The sequence below is a fragment of the Schistocerca piceifrons genome, chromosome 1 (assembly GCF_021461385.2).
Source record: "Schistocerca piceifrons isolate TAMUIC-IGC-003096 chromosome 1, iqSchPice1.1, whole genome shotgun sequence".
NCBI lineage: Eukaryota > Metazoa > Arthropoda > Insecta > Orthoptera > Acrididae > Schistocerca > Schistocerca piceifrons.
The window spans coordinates 608,864,365-608,886,751 of NC_060138.1; the positions used below are offsets into that span (position 1 = coordinate 608,864,365).

Below are 22,387 nucleotides of genomic sequence, written 5' to 3' on the forward strand. Positions count from 1 at the left end.
GGTCACAGTTCGTAGTAATAGACGGTAAATCATCGAGTAAAACTGAAGTGATACCAGGTGTTCCCCAGGGAAGTGTCCTGGGACCTCTGCTGTTCCTGATCTATATAAATGACCTGGGTGACAATCTGAGCAGTTCTCTTAGGTTGTTCACAGATGATGCTGTAATTTACCATCTAGGAAGGTCATCCGAAGACCAGTATCAGTTGCAAAGCAATTTAGAAAAGATTGCTGTATGGTGTGGCAGGTGGCAGTTGACGCTAAATAACGATAAGTGTGAGGTGATCCACATGAGTTCCAAAAGAAATCCATTGGAATTCGATTACTCGATAAATAGTACAATTCTCAAGGCTGTCAATTCAACTAAGTACCTGGGTGTAAAAATTACGAACAACTTCAGTTGGAAAGACTACATAGATAATATTGTGGGGAAGGCAAGCCAAAGGTTGTGTTTCATTGGCAGGACACTTAGAAGATGCAACAACTCCACTAAAGAGATGGCTTACACTACACTCGTTCGTCCTCTGTTAGAATATTGCTGCGCGGTGTGGGACCCTTACCGGGTGGGATTGACCGAGGACATCGAAAGGGTGCAAAAAAGGGCAGCTCGTTTTGTATTATCGCGTAATAGGGGAGAGAGTGTGGCAGATATGATACGCGAGTTGGGATGGAAGTCATTAAAGCAAAGACGTTTTTCGTCGCAGCAAGATCTATTTACGAAATTTCAGTCACCAACTTTCTATTCCGAATGCGAAAATATTTTGTTGAGCCCAACCTACATAGGTAGGAATGATCATAAAAATAAAATAAGAGAAATCAGAGTTCGAGCAGAAAGGTTTAGGTGTTCGTTTTTCCCGCGTGCTGTTCGGGAGTGGAATGGTAGGGAGATAGTACGATTGTGGTTCGATGAACCCTCTGCCAGGCACTTAAATGTGAATTGCAGAGTAATCATGTAGATGTAGATCAGATGTCTGTAGTTTGTTGTTAGCCTCCCTTGGTTTTGTGCAACAATCTTGGGTAGGACATAGCTACAATAACTGCAGCTGATGTAGAAAAGTGAAAAAAGTCTTCCAATTGTCGACTGACACTTTCTTGATAAAAAATGTTGTCAATGTGCTGCAATATTAAGAACTTACGTATTCTAATCCAGCGAACCTTCCAAAATTTTTGAGTATCCAAGTTCTGTGTAAATGCATAGATGCATGGAAGAGCAAAAAGCTATTCCATATTCAAACAGAAATGTAACTCAGAGTTAACCCTAAAACACTTTTGGATGACTTTGGGTGTCCAGTAGCATTCAAAAAACGTTTTAGGAGATTTTTTAGATTTAGTGTGTTGATGTTTGTTATTAGCAACTGAGTTCTAACTTTGTTCACTCATTTTCTAACACTATAAACATTAGCAAATTGTGTAATTATATTAATGAGGCACCCCTACCTGACAGTGTTAGGAATCTTGGTACAATGGAGGAAAATGCTGCAGATTAAGTGTTTCTTTTGGCTGCATTCTTATATTTGGCTACTTACGTACAGTGCCCTTGCATGTTAGCAGACGGAAGTGGGAGAGAGGGTGGGGGGGGGGGGGGGGGGGGGGAGTACTGGCAAGCGCAGAGTCAGTGGAATTGGGCTGCATCAATACTGTAACTGCTAAGGCCATTCACCTATGAAGTATTTCTGTGTTGAATTTGTTTTGCTGTACAGTAAGTAAGGCTGTGCTCAACCCAAAGTTTAGTTCGGACACTGCAGTGCTTCACTATGCATAGTGCGGTGTATTCAACTTCCCCCCATCTCTGAACCAACTTATGCAGTTCAACATGTACTCCAAAACACGGTGCAACTTCACTTGGCATTTTTCTCATTTTACAAATGAAAGAAGTTATAAGTAACAGAAAAAAAACTGTAGGACCAATGGACGATCAAACACAAAATCTTCAGTTTTGTAGACTGGAACTTAATGCACTAAGTCACATTTAGGAACAGTCAATTAATAAGTTATTCATATGCAGAAACTGCACTGAGTCAAGGGAACAAACAACTCCAGTACAAGAAGTAAACAAAGAATATAGAGTGGCATTCTATGTGATTCATTAGAAAAAAAAAGGAGATATTTTTGAAAGCAATTTTTTTTCTCTCCCCCCCCCCCCCGAAGACATATGATTAACATACTAGACTTTACAACACGCTTAAAAAGCTCCACGTCTTCATTTCTTATGAGCTATAACGCCAATACAATGTACAATCAAACATAGGAAAATCCAGGATGGAATGTAACAATATAATGAAAAGGATAGTTGCTACTCACCATATAGCAGAGATGCTAAGTAGCAGAAAGGCACAACAAAAAAGACTGAAAGTTAGCTTTGGGCCAACAAGGCCTTTGCAAAAAGTAGGTAACATACACACATGAACACACTCACGCAAACTCAACTCACACACACACACACACACACACACACACACCTCAGTCTCTGGCTGATAGAGGGAGACTGTGAGCAGCAGGGCATTATGGGAGAGGCAACCGGGTAGGGGTAAGGAGGAGGCTGAGGTGGGCAGGGGGAGGGATAGCAGGGTGGGGTTAGGGATGGTAAAGTGCTGCTGGGAGCGTGCAGGGATGAGGTGCAATCAGGAGGTTAGACAGAGGGTGGCAGAGAGAGAGAGAGAGAGAGAGAGAGAGAGAGAGAGAGAGAGAGAGAGAGAGAGAGAGAGAGAGAGAGGGGGGGGGGGGGAGGGGGGGAAGGGTAGTGGAAAGGTGAGAACTAAAAACACTGTGTGTGTTGATGGAACAGAGAACTGTGTAATGCTGGAATGGGAACAGGAAAGAGATTAGATGGGTAAGGACAATGACTAATGAAGGTTGAGGCCAGGAGGGTTATGGGAATGTAAGATGTATTGCAAGGTAAGTTCCCACCTGTGAGATTCAGAAAAGCTGGTGTTGGTGGAAAGGGTCCAGATGGTACTGGCTACAGGCTCTTAAGCAGTCATTGAAATGAAGGGCATCATGTTGGGTAGCGTGCTTAGCAACCGGGTGGTCCCATTGTTTCTTGGTCACAGTTCGTCAGTGGCCGTTCATGCGGACATACAGCTTGTTGGTTGCCATGCCCACATAGAATGCAGCACAATGGTTACAGGTCAGCTTGTAGAACACGTGACTGGTTTCACAGGTAGCTCTGCCTTTGATGGGATAGGTGATGTTTGTCACAGGACTAGAGTAGGTGGTGATGGAAGGATGTGTGGGACAGGTCTTGCATTACAGGGACATGAGCCGTGAGGCATGGGGGTAGTGGGTAGAGCACTTCTCATTTCAGGGCAGGACGAGAGGTAGTCAAAAACTTGGTGTAGAAAGTAATTCAGTTGCTCCAGTCCTGGGTGGTACTGAGTTATGAGGGGAATGCTCCTCTGAATCTGTGGCCAGACAGTGGGGTTTTGGGAGGTGTTGGGTGACTGGAAAGATAAGGCATGGGAGATATGTTTTTGTACATGGTTGGGAGGTTTTTATGATCTGTAAAGGCTTCAGTGAGACCCTTGGTATATTTCGGGAGGGACCACTTGCCACTACGGATGCAATGGTGATGGGTTGCTAGGCTGTGTGGAAGGGGCTTCTTGGTATGGAAAGGGTGACAGCTGTAGAGGAGGAGGTATTGCTGGTGGTTGGTAAGTTTGATATGGGCAGAGGTACTGATATAGCCATATTTGAGGTGGAGGTCAACACTGAGGAAGGTGGCTTTTTGGAATGAGTAGGACCAGGTGAAGCAAATGGGGGAGAAGGTTTGAGGTTCTGGAGGAATGTGTATAGGGTGTCCTCAGTCTCAATTCAGATCACGAAGAAGTCATCAATGAATTTGAATGAGGTGAGGGGTTTGGCATTCTGGGTGTTTAGGAACGATTCCTTTAGATGGCCCATGAAGAGGTTGGCACAGGATGGTGCCATGCGAATACCTGTAGCCGTACCCCAGATTTGTTTGTAGGTAACGTCTTCAAAGGAGAAGGAATTGTGGGTGAGGATATAGTTGGTCATGGAGACTAGGAAGGAGGGGGTTGGTTTGGAATCCATCAAGCATTGGGAAAATTAGTGTTCAATAGTGGCAAGGCCATGGGCATGAGGGATGTTAGTGTAAAGGGAGGTGGCATCAATAGTGATGAACAGGGCACCATGTGGCAAAGAGACAGGAACCATGGGGAGTCGGTGGAGAAAATGGTTGGCATCTTTTATGTAGAAGGATAGGTTGTGAGTAATTGGCTGAAAGTGTCGGCCTACGAGAGCAACGATTCACTCAGTGGGGGCACAGTAATTGGCCACAATGGGGTGTCCTGGTTGGTTGGGTTTATGGACTTTAGGAAGCATGTAGAAGGTAGGAGTGTGGGGAATGGTAGGGGTGAGCAGAGAGATGGACTCTTGGGAGAGGTTCTGCGAGGGGCCTAAAGATTTGAGGAGAGATGGAGTTTCTGCTGGATTTGTGGAATGAGGTCAATGTGGCAGGGTTTGTAGGTGGGTGAATCTGACTGCTGGCAAAGTCCTTCTGCCAGGGTACCCCTGCGCCTCAAAACAACAGTGGTGGAGCCTTTGTCAGCAGGTAGGATAATATGGTTGAGATTAGTTTTTAGGTGGTGGATTGTGGATCCTGCTGCAGATGTTAAGGTTAGTTTGCATGTCGAGCAATTTGGGGAATGATGGTGAGACAAGGTTAGAGGTTAAGAAATTCTGGAAAGTTACCAGGGGGTGATTGGGGGGGGGGGGGGGCAGTAGGGTTGGGTCATGGGTTGATGGAGGATCTAGCAAGGTTCAACATTGGTCTTTGGTTGGGTCTGATTGGTAGCGTTGGTGGCAAAAAAGTGTTTCCACCGTTTGGCCGGGAGAAAGAATTAAGGTCTTTAACAAGTCCTGCATGACTGAATTTGTGGGTGGGGGAAAAGGTGAGGCATTTGGAAAGGACTGATATTTTTGTGGGCTTAAGACTTCAAGAGGAAAGGTTCAAGACTATGTTTCCAGTCTGTTTAGGTTCTGGGTTGTGAAGGTGGAAGGGAGTTTTGGAGGGTGTTGTAAATGTAGTAGGTCTGCAAGACAGGGTTTGTCAGCTATGAGGTGACAGATTTGGAGGTTGTTGTAGAGGTTGTGGACAGTGGTACTCCAAAGTGGGAGTAGGAAGTGAGCAGGGTGGAGAGTTTTTTTTGAGGTGACATTGTACATGTTGCTCTAGTTCCTGGAGGGCAAGAGTTTCAATGTGTGTTACAGGTTCCAGGGATTTGGGATTGCATAGCAAGAGAATTTTACAGATGGAGGGAAGGTACTGCAAGGATGTTTGGGCTTGGTTGATATGGTTCACAGGACTATGATGATGATGATGATGATGAATTGGGTTAAGCAGGGTGCTCGACATCATGGTCATCAGCGCCCACACGAAGTCAGCATGTAAATCTCAAGGGTGAGGACAGAGGCTGTCCCCACATGCAGAGCAGTTTATAATATATTAAAGTCTGCCGCCCTTCCCCACCACACTGACAGTTCACAAAATTTCACTAGCACAGTAACACTGGAATCGGTATTGCGAGGATGGTGGGCAGATTGCCAGCGAGACTGAGGGCTGCCCTAATATCAACATGCGTAGCCACAATATGCAGAACTGAAAGTGGCATGCCACAAACTTCACAGACTGGTGGATCCTCCTGCCAGAGGAGGGAGCCATGTGTTATAGGGCTATGCCCAAACGCACAGACTGGTAAGCAAAACCTCCTTCCAGCAGTGAGGCTCACATGAAGTCCGCCAAGCCTTTGTGGTCGATTTGAGCGACTGCAGTTTGTTGTCTGTCACCTGCAACCATTCAGTCTCCCACTGACGCATGATTGCATCTGTCAGAAAATGAGATGATGGCATGCAATGGGATGGGACACTGATGGAAAGCACTATGACAATATGCTTCTTTGGCAGCTTTGTCAGCCATGTCGTCTTCCTGTATCCCAATGTGACCAGACACCCAACAAAAGATCACCTCCTTGCCACGGTAAGGATTCATGAATGAATTGAATCAGCAGGTCTACAGGATACATTCGGTGAAGTGCTTGCGGTGCACTACGAGAGTCAGAACAGACAAGAAACCATGTACGGTGATGTCTGTGAACCCTCTCCAGTGCCATCAGAATGCCATATAATTCCGCACCATAATTTGTAAATTGTTGTGGAAGACGCACTTTAGAACCCTACTATGGAAAACAACAGAACAACTGAGAGCATTCTCTTGCTGGGTTCCACATGTATAAACAACAATAAAACAGTGGCACATACTTAAAATCGACGAAGAAAATATGGAGTGCAAGTTTTCTTGTACTGTGTCAAGCTTAAAATCACTTTGGGCCTCCGAAGATGCCAAGGTGGCAATGAATTCCCATTCCTGGCTGTATATTTTGATGCCCGAGAGATCCAGATCCTTGAGACAGTCTGTAGCACGTATACCAAATGGCTTTGTTGCATGTGGCCAATTCCTGAACAGCCAGTCAAAGGTGGGTTGGGCCACTGAACTAACAGTCAATGAATGAGGTGATGCTGAGATTTTCAGCACCTGTTGAGCCAAAAGAATATTTTGCTGAAACCAGAGTGGTGGTTCAACAGTCTCTGCACACACATTCAGAACTGGGCTGGTCCGAAAGGCTCCAGTCGATATCTGAATGCCCTGATGGTGGACAGCATCCAACATCCTGAGGTTGGGGGGGACAGGCCGGTCAGTAGACCACACTGCCATAATCTTAGCGTGATCAAATGAATGCCCTATAAAACTGCAGGGGGCAGGATCTGTCAGCTCCCCATGTTTTTCTGTTACAGTACTTCAAAATATTCAATGACTGGAAGACCTTTGTTCGTATGTCTTTCAGGTGTGGGAGCCAAGTTAATTTCGAATCAAATAATAAGCCCAAAAAACGCACAGTGTCTTGAAAACATAAAATATTGTCCCTATTGTGAGCACTGGTTGGTTAAAACACCAATGAGCACAGTTAAAATTGACACATGTAGTCTACTTGGGTGAGAACCGAAAACCAGTTGTCCGGGTCCAGGTTTCCGGCCTCCTAATGGTCAGTTGTAGCTGCCTCAACGTTGTTGTAAGTTGAGAGGAAGAGTAGAAGATTGCAAAGACATCCAGAAACAAAGAGCATTTGACAGTGCTCCTGACTGTGGAGGAAATGCCACTGATAGTGATGGCAAACAAAGTGACACTGAGGACACTGCCCTGGGAGACCCCATTCTCCTGAACATAGCAGTCAGACATGGCATCACCAACGTGATAATGAAAACACCGGTTCTCGAGAAAGGATTGGATCAGAAGCGGCAGGCATCCACATAGTCCATTTCATGAAGATGGCGAAGAACGTTGTACCTCCAAGTAGTGTCATATGCTTTTTTGAGGTCAAAAAACACGAAAAACAAATGTTTTTGGTGTAAGAAGGATTCCTGTATTGCCGTCTCCTGTAGAATTATGTTGTCAAGGGTGGAACAAGGCGGCAGTTGACCATGCGTTCAAGACTTCCCATGCAACTGGTAAGGGCGACACTACAGTAACTGTTAGGGGTGCTATGGTCCTTGCCTGGTTTCCAAGATGGTATTAATATTGACTCCTTCCAAGTCGTGGGGTACTGTCCATCACACCAGATCCGACTGAAACAAGAGAGGAACTGTCCTTTCACTTCAGGGCACAGATGACAAAGCATGGCATCAGGTCCTGGCTGCAGACAAGGCTGATTCCAGTTCCCACATGGAGAATGGAAGGTTGTAGACTTCCTCATTATGCAAGAAGAAATTAAGCTTCCTCATCTCTGCAGTCCTACGGAACACCTGAAACGTGGGAGCTTGTCTGGATGATGTAGCAACAGTGAAGAAGTGTTCAGCTAAAACCTGAGCCATGTCTTCTGGCGTGTCCACCAAGACGCCATTACTTGACAAGGTCATAAGGGTATGTGTACTGCCCTTGCCTGCAATCCGCCTTATTGATTCCCAAACTTGCGCAGTGGAAGTGGATTGATTACTGGGTCATGAATTCCTCCAGGAAGCTCTCTTCTGTTCTTTTGTCACCCACCTCGCATGTGCATTCACAGATCTGAAGGCATGAAGATTGTCTGTAGTTGGACAGTGTTTGGAGTTCTGGAGAGCTGTTCATCTGACCCTGATTGCCAATCGACAGTTGTCATTCCACCAAGGTACAGGCTGTTGTCTGAGGTGGTTACTAGACATGGGGGCAGACGCAGCAGCAGCCCGTTGGATCTCACAAGTGATATGGGCCACTGCCTCCTCTGTACAATCCTTTTGTTCAAAAATAGCCTGTTGACTGTACTGTAATCAATTTGCCCTTTGTATCACCCATCTGCGTGGTCTCCTGTTGGCCACCGTACTAGTCGGCAGACAGATCCATTTCCCACTGAACTGAGTCTGCAATAGCTGGGGAACAAAACAAAGGTCAGTGGCTGAAAAAGATGGTACAAATGTGGAAAAGTGTGTCATCTGACCTGCATTCAGAAGGCAGATATTCTCAGAATGGATGAGTCGCTCGATCATCTGAACCCTATAGCAAGTGTTAGTTGAGCCCCACAGTACCTTGTGTGCATCCAAGACCCCCACAAGAAGTAATGGGTGCGGGAGTGCCTGGAAGAGTTCTGCCAGTGTGTCTGCATCCAAAGCATCATTAAAGCGCAGATACAAAGAACACACTGTGATGTTAAAGGGTGTGAGAACTTTCACAGCAATTGCTTGCATGGTCGTGGTAAGAGGGACTGGAGAGGAGTGGCATCTGTCATCAAGGAAAACAGCCACACCACCTTTAGCACTGTCTCCAGTAGTATCATCCTTCCTGTATGCATGGTAGCCCCATAATGCAGGTGTGTCAGTGACTTTAAGATGCATTTCTTGTAAGCAGATGCAGAAAGGTTTCTCCCGAACCAGTAGCTGCAATTCTTCCAAATGTGAGTGATATCCATTCAAATTCCACTGCAACACCGAAGTCCCTGTAGAATCCATTGTTTAGCGATAGTTGTGCTTTTCTTTCTCCCTCAGAGGTGGTGTTTTACCAGGGTGGTCAAGGGGAACGTTAGGGGGTTCCTTGCTCTCCAGTTCCTCTGATTGGAAGACCATATCCTCATGAGCATAGTGCCCATCAGAAATAGAAAGAGATCACCAATCTACTGCTTTCTTGGACTTAGAACTATTTTTTGAAGGATGTTTGTCTTTACTGACAGGAGGAGGTGGTTGCCTGGGTTGCAAGGATAGCTTAGTTGGCTTCTAATGTTGGGTAGTGGTATGTGGCTTAGATGGTAAGCCTATTGCTGGACGGCTTCTGAATGACTTCAGTTTCAAGTGGAGCGTTTCCCCCACATGTACATCAACAAGTGCATGAGCTCATACTTGAATCTGTGGTCTGAGTTTGTGTGGAGGCATCACATTTAGTGACTGGCGTCTTAAGGACTGATGCAAAAGAAGTAGCAAAAACCAGTGGTTGCATAACTTTGAAAGCTTTTTTAGCTTCCCATACGGTATGCGTATCTATACTTTCAACTCCTGAATTTTCCTTTCCTCATTGTAAACTTCACACTTTTTGCACCACACCGGGTGATCCCCAGAGCAGTTTACACATTTAGAAGAAAGTGTACAAGAATTGCCAGACTCGTGAGCCGAGCCACACGGAGCCTTTCTATTTCAATTACATCCCATAGTGGTATGGCCAAATCTTTGACATTTGTAGCATCGTATTGGGTTAGGAACAAACAGACGAACCTTAAGATGGATATAGCCTGCAAGGATAGTTCAGGTAATTCTGGAGTATTAACCGTGAGAATAAATGTTGCCAATTTTTCCAATTTGCCATTGACTCTCGTCATATAGTTATGCATTTCTGTGATGCCCATATTTTTCCATTCTTCACTTAACTCTACAGGGTCCACCTTCACTATATCGGAGCAGCTAACCACACCCTTACTAAAGTTAAGGGTGTTATGCATCTCAGCCTTGACTGGGTAGTCACCTAAGGCCTTACAACATCCCAGAAGCTTAGATATTTTGTTGGAATTAGCAGTTTCAACTAAAAGTGTTCCATTACAAAGTCGTTTGACACTTTTCAGAGACCCAGCAGCAATACCTTCCAATGCCTTGTGAATATAGAAAGGGGAGATCTTCTCAAAGTTCTCCCTGTTCACTTGATTACCATGAAAGCATTACGGCACACTAATGTTCTGTTACTATAATTCTGAGACTTCTTTTCGGGAAGACTGACCAACTGAGCCCTTTTGAGGAGTAGGTGTAGGTACCACCTGACGGTAAACCTGTCCCGTCAGAAGTAGTAGTTTGACGAGACCGTTCCATAGGGATCCCATGAGACGCTAGGGAAACAAAGGTCGACCCAGGCAGAAACCTGCAAGCCTTATACAACAGGGGGGCGGCAGATCCCCCAGAGGCTGCCCGCTAGAGATTGTTTTACCTCAACAGCCATTCACCTAATCGGCACCTAACACACACCTTGAGGGCTTTTTTATACAGGTGTATGCCTTACTCATGGACCAGGCAGTAAAGCCAAGACCCCCATTCTCCGAAACACACAATATTCCACCGCTGCGCTGCACAGCGGTGGCTGAAGCATGCCCAGAGCCTATGATGACAGAGGGTTGGCAGCAGTTAATGGACTCCAACTCAGGAACCCTGGGCTCACCAAGCTTGTACTCGGCAAACAAATGTTGAGCCCCTGAGGGGATAACTATGTTGGTGAGGGGCAAGCATTGGCAGAATCTGAACAGATGGAGGTCATTGAGGAAGGACTCAGCTGGAGGTGGGTAATTTGACAGTAAGGCCATTTTGGGGGATACCATGAGCCAAGCAACAACACAGGAACAGTATGTGGGACTGGTTTCTAGATAGAGATAAGGAAACATTCCTGTATTGATGTAGATGGAACGAGCAAGAATCCATGGTGTGGAAAAAACGCGTAAAAATATGTAAATAATGTAGAATTATGTTCAAAAAACTTCACATAAATACACTCAAATATGTGAAAAAAATTATGAAAAGAAAGAAAAAAAAATAACGGATGAAATAAGGGGAAACAAGGTGAAATACGAGGCAGTACGCCGACGTTGAGAGATGAGAACCAATTGAAATTTTTTTATATCAGTAAAGTGGATTGCAGGTTTGCGGGTGGATAAAGGTCAAACAGGAGATGTCAGAAGTGACTAGGTTAGAAGAAATTAATAGGTGTGAACTGGAATAGAGAGGAGAAGGAATGGGAGGTGGGGTGGGGTTGGCAGGACGAGATATAAGTTCGTGTGGCACAGGAAAGGTGCGGCAAATAACACACAAAAATATGCGAGGGTGACGCAAGGAGAATGATTAATATGAAGGTACATGATTAATTATATCAGTGGGTGTAGTGTGGGACATAAGATGCTGCATCAACGATCAGCGTGATCTTGTAGCCGACTGCTGTGCGCGGCTGAGACGATTGATGCAGTGTGGCTCGTAAGTAGAGTGTGACGTGCAGTTTGTAAGGCAACAAGAGAAACACAGGAAAGAAGAGAAAGAAGGATAGACACTGAGTATAGAAATGCATTGGAAAACAGTACTGGGTTACAATGGAAGAGAAGCCGTTAGGCAAAATCAAACAATTGAAAAATACAGGATGTACTGTAACAATATAATGAAAAGGACAGTTGCTACTCACCATATAGCGGAGATGCTGAGTTGCCGAAAGGCACAACAAAAAGACTGTCTGAAAGTTTGTCAAAAGAGGACAAGATACACTAACACACACAGGCAAATGCAACTCACACACATGACCACAGTCTCTGGCAGCTACAGCCAGACTGCGGACAGCAGGGCATTATGGGGGAAGGAATTGGGTGGGGTAAGGAGGGGGCTGGGAAGGGCAGGGGGAGGGATAGCAAGGTGGGTCAGGGGTGGTTAAGTGCTGCTGGGAGTGTGGAGAGTAGGGCAGCTAGGTGCAGTCAGGAGGTTAGAAGGTGGGCAGGGAGGGAGGAGGGGTAGCAGAAAAAGAAGGAACTAAAGAGACTGAGGAAGTTGGTGGAACAGAGGGCTGCTTAGTGCTGGAATGGGAACAAGGAAGGGGCTAGACAGGTAAAGACAATGACTAATGAATGCTGAGGCCAGGAACGTTATGGGAACATAAGATATATTGCAGGAAGAGTTACCACGTGTACAATTCAGAAAAGCTGGTGCTTGTGGGAAGGATCCAGATGGCACAGGCTACAAGCTGTGAAGCAGTCACTGAAATGAAGGTTGTCATGTCGGGCAGTGTGCTCAGCAACATGCTGGTCCAATTGTTTCTTGGCCACAGTTTGTCAGTAGCCGTTCATGCGGACAGAGAGCCTGTCGTGCGCACGTAGAATGCAACACAGTGGTTACAGCTGGTTCAGAATCATTGATGACATCTTCGTGATCTGGATAGAGGCTGAGGACACCCTATCCACATTCCTTCAGAACCTTAACACCTTCTTCCCATTTGCTTCACTTGGTCCTACTCAACCCATCAAGCCACCTTCCTTGATATTGACCTCCATCTCAAAGATGGCTATATCAGTATTACCGTCCACATCAAATCTACCAACCATCAGTAATATCTCCACCTCGACACATGCCACCCATTTCACACCAAGAAGCCCCTTCTATACAACCTAGCAACATGTGGTCGTCACATCTGCAGTGAACAGCGGTCCCTCTCAAAATATACCAAGGGTGTCACTGAGGCCTTTACAGATTGTAATTACCCTCCCATCATTGTACAAAAATGGATCTCCCATGCCTTATCTTTCCAGTCAGGCCATACTGTGAGCAGCTGCGCATGATGGAAGATGCAACCGGGTGGTGGGGTAAGGAGGAGGCTGGGGCATGTAGGGGGAGGGATAGCAGGGTAGGTGTGGGGAATGGTAAAGTGTCCTTTGTGGGAGCATACAGGGACGAGGTGGAGAGGGGGTGTGGTGGGGTAAAAAAATATATGTGGTAGAACAAAAACAATGGTATTTTTGGATTCATGTGAACAAAGTCGATATAAAACAAGTATCATAATCAAAAAAGGAAAATCATTGTTGACCTTTGTTATTTAAGTTGCAAATAATTTATATGTGAATAAATCAATTTGAATGATCTACTTATCCCAATAATTTTTCAGATAGAAATTTATTTGAATAATGCCTATCTCTGTGTACACTACACCTTGCACTTCATCCCTTTTTCCAGTCGTTGCAGTTAATATTAACAACTGTAACAAGTCCTATTAGTACATTTGCCTAATTTACTTAGAAGATACTACATTGTACCTGGACTGAAGTTTATTTGTTAATTGTTAACAAATTTGACAATTATAATCGGTTTACATGGTCGTCAACATAAATCTTTTTTATTTGTTCTGTCCAAAATATGTCTAAATTTCAGTACTATTTTTACAGCAGACTGAAATGCGAGCATTATTTCATCAGATATTCTCCCACACTAATTTACCATCCCACAGCTAAGTCAATGACCATCAGTATCATTCAATATCAGTCATCACTTTAAATTTCACAATACATGGTGATATTCAGTTACTTTGATAATCCTTGGTGAATCTCAGGTATGCAGCATACACTTTATCCATAGAAAACATGGAAAATCAACAGCTAAATAGAAATTCTGATTCTAAATGCATTATAAAGCTTGTCGGGTCCATTACTGTCACCCAACTGCGATGAAGCCATTTATAATCCATGTTTCCTTGGCCACATGGCAGGATCACTCACCTGAGTGCTTGTCCACAACATACTGAGAGATGAAACTGTTTCCACAATGCATGCAAAGTGAGTGATGGGTAACGGGTGCTGCTCACAAGGTTTCACCACAGGGATGCTGTGCTCTATTACACAACACATAACTACAGAAGATATCATCAATGGAATAGGCCAAGTAAGCCTGCATTTTAGTATATTCAGACTCTTGCGGCACACACTTACAGTTCACTCAAGGTTTTAAGGAAGAGACTATAGAGCAGAATTACAATTTAATGACCCTGTTTGAAATTTTAGGTGTAACCATTAGAAAATGTGGCAGAGCTCTGACTGATACAATTTATCTGGCATTCAGCTCCTGGCATCTGTGGACCTGAATCAAAATTTACTTACAATTTAAAAATGTGCTGAATGGGATTCACTGTCTTCATAAAATATATTTTTGCATTTGGGAATTTTTTCTTTCGTGGCATGGTCTTTCATGGTTCAATAAATTTAAGAAATTAAAAACTCTGCTCAAGGCGGAAGATGATTTGGGTGTCCAATGACAGTTGCAATTGAAGTAAATGTGTTTCATATTCAGACAAATACTCAAGAAAATGCCAACAGCATTTACCAGCACATGCAGGGTACTTTTAGGATTGGATTAGCACCTCTCTAAGATCTTTAAATTAAGGACTTCATAGTAGTGAAGCTTGCAGAAAACAGAAGCCAAATTTTCTTAATCAGAAATAAATGTTATTTAGAGTTCTGTCAACAGATCTTTACAGATTTATCTATAGCACATCAAAAATGAAACTCATACCTCACAGCAAACAATGACTAAACAAATTTTGCCTACTGAGAAAGCAGCTGTTCGCTTTTATGACCCTTGTCCAACAACATCAAGAGAGAAATTATTAAACAAAGGAGGGGAAGAAAACCACGCTCCGAGTCTCTAGAAATGACTATGTTCGCATAAAAACACCCCTAAAAAGGCGTTTCAGCAAAACTTTAAGAGACTGCACTTTTACAACTTTAAGAAACTACTATGAAAAGAAGTGAAATTAAATTTATGAAAAAGCAGAAACTTGTGCAACTTTCCAAAAGTTGTAAGTGTCCCTTATACTAAAAATTATTATTGTAATGTGAAGTTTTATAAATCTGAAATTCAGGTATGGCTATGTACATATGCACACAGAGGAAAACACTATCAATATTACAAAAAAAAAAAAAAAATGCAACTGGAGTAAATATTATACATGCAGCATAAGGAACAAATGTTGCCACAATACAGACATCATCTTACTTGTCATGATCCTGACCTTATGGAAGAGGAAATGTCTTTGAACAAGCACACACAAAATCTATAGAGTATATGTGCTTCATTCTCATAAAAATCATCACAAAGAACAGGATGAAGAAAAAGAAATAAAATAAACTGCTTACATTTCATCTTCATTTCTTCTGATGATGGAGATGTCACTTTCTTGATTTGTTCTTAAGTCTGTGTTGAGAGTATGACTCCTATTTTGTTCAGGACTAGACCCTCTACTTTCACCTGCTGAAGATATTCCGCCATTGTATGCAGAATCACAACTGGATAGCTATAAAAGGGGGGAAGAGCCAAAATTATATATTTTATCACATTTATTTTATTTTTGCAAGAATAAAATAAAGTTATTTCACCCAGCAAAGATCATACTGTGCATAACAAATGGTATTAATAACTATGGGCTTTAAAATTAAAATCACACAACTCCTGCCTATTTAAATCAACTATGCACAATATATTTCCACTTTAACATAAAATTCTTTTAGGGAAAATATTATGACAGTAACGGCATTCTCTTTGGCAGATGGAGGTATATCTAATAACATATAACCTTAGGCCACATTAAAAAATGATTCTGCAGAAACATCAAGTAAGTCTTGTAAGGTTCTGTACATGACCCACTTCTCTTCTTGACAAATATAAATCATTTATGAAAGACACAAAAGGACTCTTCAAAACCTATGGGTATGCTGATTACTCCAGTATACTGATAAATAGCCAGAATGCATTTGTACCAGAAACAGACTTGTAATTAGTTCACTGCAAACAGTCAATACTTCATCTTAGAAGCACTAATGAATTCAAAATAAATAAAAATTACTTACAGGTACAGAGTTGTGCAGAGAAACAGAAAAATTTGAAATAATTACAAAAACTTTATTTGATGCTCAAAACTGTGTTCTACAACAGTGGAAATGGCATTAGCCACCAATGTTTAAAAATTATGCATTTAAGGGCTGTCCATTTCACCATACACATTCAATAAGTCATTTCTTAAGATTTTGCACCTTGCGGCGCAATGTGTTCTCCGTTATTTTCACGATGTTTTCTTAAGTCTGGGCAAGGTTCTTTGGTTTTGTATGGAATACAGTGAACTCCATTTGTTCCCACAAAAAACAGTGACAGACTGAAAGGTGTGGCCATGCGATGTCAGCATTCCTTGAAATTATGCGATCCTCAAACTAACATTTCATTGCAACCATAGATAATTGGGCATTGTGGGAGGTAGCTCCATCTCTTGAAACCTGGTGTGCCGAATGTCATGATCTGGAAGACAATGGAGCTGAAATTCCAAAACTCTCACTACCATGTTGACAGGATGTGCTTACAGACCTAATACTGACAGTGGAGCACGCCTTCATCATCAAAGACGTAAGGATCTCTCAATCCACAGCATGACACTGTACCCACACAGTAACTTTAGCACTGTGTAATGAACACTGGTGAAGCAAAGCAGGATTTGTATGAGCTTAGTAATGCATGTTCTGCTTATTCACATATCCACTTGGGTGAAAATGGGCTTCATCTGACATCAAAAAATTTTCAGTTAAGTTAGCATCCTTTAGCCAATCATTTTTCACAAAACTGTAAGTGCAGTACAGAAGCATTAGGTTTCAGTTCTTGGGCAATCTGAAGTTTGTAACAATGAAATTGAAGTGTATGGAGTATTTTTTGTACACTCCGACATCCAAGCCACAATGACTATACTATTTTTTGCACCAAACAAAGAGGACACCTTACTACTGCAGCTTGAACAGCGGCAATGTTGTCTGGGGTACATACAGACAACACATGTACACTGCGCTTTGTCATCCAAACAAGACACAGCCAGGGCAAAGGCACCACAGACACAAACATGTAAGCTGGTGCCAGTGCCATAGACACTCATCACTTGCTGGCCAAGTACAATCTGTCAATAACTGGGCAACAAAGGACAGAAGCCGACTAAGAACACAGAAGAGCAGCTCTTATCCACTTGGTTACAGATCATCATCCAGCACTGACTCTGACAAGTAAATCTTAGATGTGAATAGACAGTTGTTGTAAATTGCATTTGCTATGTACTGTGAAGTTTACCTATGATTATTTGCACTTAGCCACTGAGAGCCTTTTCTGTGTTATAATTGTTAGTTTTGTTTACATTTTAGGCATATATTTCATGCAAGTGTAATCTTTATTTTTTTGACTAGGCTTAGCGGTTCAAAGTTCAATTAATTCATGTCTGTCATATAGAATTTAGGTAGTTAATTAAAACTTTCGAAAGTAACAAAGTTTGTTTGCATTAGTGTTTAGTTACGTATTAGTACAGGCTAAGAAACTTCAGTGCTCTTGTGCCAAGTTATTCTCTGCTTTTGTGTAAATTTTTCTATCAAAACGTGTGACAAACGTGGTGGTTGCCATAGAAATCTGAAGGAGGGAGTTTTCTGTGAAGACTGTAGGTTATGAGGCAAACATAGCAGCAAGGAAACTGGGGTTGATAACGAGGTTCTTCCATGACAATGTAGGTTATGTAGAAAGGGCGGGCAAAAATTTGTGCCCTTAATGCTGAATTAGAAAATGTGAATTTGAAATTTAGTAGGCTATGTGAGTAAGAAGAGATGTGGTGCTGGGAAAAAGTAGCAAGCAAAGGTCGAAAAAGGGAAACTGTTGAAAAACTTTAGGAAATTTAGTTAGCAAATCAATCTGGCTTGCTATCTGAGGTAGTGGAGGAAGGGCCTCAGCCAGATGTAGTTGAATGTAGGTTGAAACAGGATATTAGCTTAAAGAAAAAAGACAGGTTGGAACCAAATCAGAATAGGAAAAGAAGAATTCTGCTTCTAGGTAGCAGTCATGGGAGGGGTGTAGGCCAGCAGCTTCAGGGTACAGGGTACTAGGTCACGAGTTTTGTGAAACCAAGTGCTAGCCTTAGCCAGGTGGCAGAAAACTTAGGTCAGCTATGTAAGGTATTTGAGAAGGATGATCAGGTAATTATAGTTGAAGGAGCATGAAACAGCCTGGCTACGAATCCGAGATACAGTATTAGGAGTGACCTGGAGAAAATAGGAGCAGAAACTGGGCACTCAAATGTGGGGTTTGTGGAGGTCTTTCAATGCCATGGTCGGCCCTGGGTAAGGCATGTTAACACAGAGCTGAACAGATACTCCAGACACTGGCAAAACTTCACATAAGCGTTGTTCCATTTGATGCTATTGGTAGGTGGGGACACCCCCACATGGCCTGCACCTAAATAGGAAAGGGAAAGATAAGTTAGCTTTTCTACTAGCAGATACTGTAAGTGGGCCAAAGTTACACAAGGGATGATCCCTGTGGTTAATGGGACCAGGCAGACAGGTTTTTTAGATTAAAGCCAAATTCCAAACAGACAACATTCAAGAACAATAGAATAAAAGAAGCTTCATGTACACTAAATAGGGATAAATCCACGGGTAGTGTCAATTTACTTCATCAAAATATAGGAGAATAAAAAATAAAGTAAATAAGCTGTTAGTGCGTGTAGATGATCTCAAAAATAAGAATGCGACTGATATACGTTCTGTATCTAAACACCGTGTAACTGTGGGGCTGGAAAGTGTCAGTATAAATCGGTATAATTTAGCATCTTACACTTGCACATCTAGCAAGGATAAAGGAGGAGTTGCCATTTACACAGAACAAGATATAAGTACAAAACTGCAGAAGTAAGCAAATTTTGTGTCAATCAGCACTTTTAAGCTTGCGCATGTGAACTACAGCAAGATAATGTAGTGTTGATATTAGCAACAGTGTACAGGTCCCTATTAGGAAAATCAGAGCTATTCATAAAAAAGTTTGACTCCCTATTACGCTGTCAGGGGGAAAAAAAAAAAAGTTATTAATCTGTGGTGATTTCAATGTAAACTTTCTAAGCAATTCTGATACGAAAAGTGAACTAGAAGTGTTAATAATGAAATATAACATAGAATCAGTGATCAACATCCCTACACGTATAGCTCAAGACAGTAGCACTCTAGTAGATAATGTAGTTGTACACCAGAGGATGTAAAACTAACACATGCTTTCACTGTGACAAAGGGATAATTAGACCATGATACACAATTGATTAACTTACAAAACCTAGTAGGGTGTATAGTTCAGTAACCATCAAATAAAACCGAAAGGCTGGTCAACCCGTTATCTATAGAGCACTTCAGAGAAAGTTTAAGAAATGTTAACTGGGGAGCTGTATGTAATGAGCCAAATGCTAATGATAAATGCAACATATTTCTTGATAAATTTATATCCATTTTTGAATACTGTTGCCCCAAAAAATTACTGAATATAACACCAAACAGTTTTCAAAGAAACTTTGGATTACTACAGGTATTAAAGTGTCTTCAGGAAGAAAATGAAAATTGTAAGACACAGCAAGAATTAGTAAAGACCCAGAAGTAATTTTACACTATAAAAATCATTGTAACATACTGAGAAAAGTTGTCATAAAATCAAAAAATATGTATATTAGTGGTGAAATTAACAACTAGGGCAATCAAATCACTATGGAATATTGTTAGAAGAGAGACAGGAAAAGTAACCACTGGGGTAGGTAGTACTACTATTAAAGGGAATAAGACCATCTTAAATGACAGTACACAAGTAGCTAATGTATTTAACAACCATTTCTTAAGTGTAGGTGAAAAAATTTGTGAAAATAGTTTAAAAGAAAAAGCCAAGCAGTGCATGGAAGAGTCAGTTTTGAGAAATCCTTGTCAGATTAATTTTCATCTAACAACCTGTTGTGAAATAAGGAAAATCATTAAATCTTTGAAAAATAAGTGTTCTGTTGGGGTAGATGACACCTCTAACAATATATTACAGCAATGTGGAGCAATTACAGCTGATGTTCTGAGTCATATCTGTAACACATCACTAACTCAAGGCATTTTCCCCAACAGGTTAAAACATGCAACTGTGAAGCCTCTCTCCAATTTTCTACTGCAAGGAGTACAGTTCCTTCAATAAATATAACACATCAGTAGAAGTCAGTAGCCAGGGTAGAGCATACTAAGTTTTTGGGTGTACATATAGATGAGAATCTTAATTGTAAACTTCATATTTTGGATCTCCTTAAGCAACTAGGTTCAGCAACTTTTGCAATCAGAATAATCGCTAATATTTGAGGATACAGAAATTAGCAAACTAACATAATTTTCATACTTTCACTCTCTGATGCCATACAGAATAATATTTTGGGTAATAACACAACATGTAGGCAAAAAGTATTCACTGCTCAAAAGAAAATGGTTAGAATAATGTGTGGGGCTCATAGTTACACATCTTGTAGGCATCTGTTTAAAAGGTTAGGAATTCTTACAACAGCCTCAGAGTACATTTATTCAGTAATGAAATTTGTTCTCAATGACATGGACCAGTTTCAAAACAACAGTGACACTCATGATTATAATACCAGAAGAAAGACTTACACTATCCTTTACTTAAGGGGCGTAGGACCTATAGATTTATTTATTCCTATTTAAGAATTCATCTGCGGTATAAAAGGAGCTGTCAAGGAGATATGATTTCAATTTATTTTTGAAACTATTATAGCTGTCTGTCAGACATTTGATTTCTTCTGGTAATTTATTGGAAAGTTTTACAGTAGCATATTTTACCACTTTCTGTGCCAAAGATAGGTTAAGAAGGCGGTAGGACATCAAACGGGCTGACCTGGAGCAGAAGAGGCACCACAGGACATTTAATTTCCACTGTCTATACTTTTACAAATAAATTCATAAAACTTTGTCAACATGACCAGGAAGGATTCAAGTTTCACACTCATAGCACTGAAAGTTTAAAAATATGATGAAATAAATTTTTTTACATGTGAAATTTCATCATTGTTTCACTTACTATTGGCTGTATTTGTTGCTGTAGGTACACTTTTCTTCATAAGTAAGAGAGATTCTTTAATGAATTTTGCGCGACATACAAATCATACTTACAGGTGTATGAAACTCTAGAATCTATTTAATTTATGAAAAAATGAATGACCTGATACATTTTACAGTTCATGTTCAGAAAAAACTCAAATTTTATACATAATTATCTCAATTCTTACCACAGTTTTTAACAGATTTGAAAATTCTAGAGTCTCATACACCTATCAGTATGGTTTGTATGCTGTGCAAAATTCATCGAAGAATCTCTCTCACTTATGAAGAAAAGTGTGTCTACAGTAACAAATGCAGCCAATAGAAAGTGAAAAAATGATGAAATTTTACACGTAAAATATATATATATATATATATATATATATATATATATATATATATATATATATATATATATATATATATATATATATATATATATATTTTACGTGTAAAATTTCATATATATATATATATATATATATATATTGTTATAATGGAAGGAAACATTCCACGTGGAAAAAATTATATATAAAAACAAAGATGAGGTGACTTACCGAACAAAAGCGCTGGCAGGTCGATAGATACACAAACAAACACAAACATACACACAAAATTCAAGCTTTCGCAACAAACTGTTGCCTCATCAGGAAAGAGGGAAGGAGAGGGGAAGACGGAAGGAAGTGGGTTTTAAGGGAGAGGGTAAGGAGTCATTCCAATCCCGGGAGCGGAAAGACTTACCTTAGGGGAAAAAAGGACAGGTATACACTAGCACACACGCACATATCCATCCACACATACAGACACAAGCAGACGTATTTAAAGACAAAGAGTTTGGGCAGAGATGTCAGTCGAGGCAGAAGTGTAGAGGCAAAGAAGTTGTTGAAAGACAGGTGAGGTATGAGTGGCGGCAACTTGAAATTAGCGGAGATTGAGGCCTGGCGGATGACGAGAAGAGAGGATATACTGAAGGGCAAGTTCCCATCTCCGGAGTTCGGATAGGTTGGTGTTGGTGGGAAGTATCCAGATAACCCGGACGGTGTAACACTGTGCCAAGATGTGCTGGCTGTGCACCAAGGCATGTTTAGCCACAGGGTGATCCTCATTACCAACAAACACTGTCTCCCTGTGTCCATTCATGCGAATGGACAGTTTGTTGCTGGTCATTCCCACATAGAATGCATCACAGTGTAGGCAGGTCAGTTGGTAAATCACGTGGGTGCTTTCACACGTGGCTCTGCCTCTGATCGTGTACACCTTCCGGGTTACAGGACTGGAGTAGGTGGTGGTGGGAGGGTGCATGGGACAGGTTTTGCATCGGGGGCGGTTACAAGGATAGGAGCCAGAGGGTAGGGAAGGTGGTTTGGGGATCTCATAGGGATGAACTAACAGGTTACGAAGGTTAGGTGGACGGCGGAAAGACACTCTTGGTGGAGTGGGGAGGATTTCATGAAGGA

The 22,387-nt window shown here is 41.8% G+C and overlaps 1 protein-coding gene across 1 annotated transcript in view; it reads right to left on the reverse strand.

Moving 5' to 3' along the window:
* Positions 1-22,387, reverse strand: part of LOC124787558 (spermatogenesis-associated protein 7 homolog) — a 106,852-nt gene that overhangs the window by 23,718 nt on the left and 60,747 nt on the right. The window contains exon 7 of the mRNA XM_047254348.1: positions 15,159-15,316. Within this exon, the coding sequence (XP_047110304.1) occupies positions 15,159-15,316 (158 nt within the window). The remainder of the gene's footprint in view (positions 1-15,158; positions 15,317-22,387) is intronic.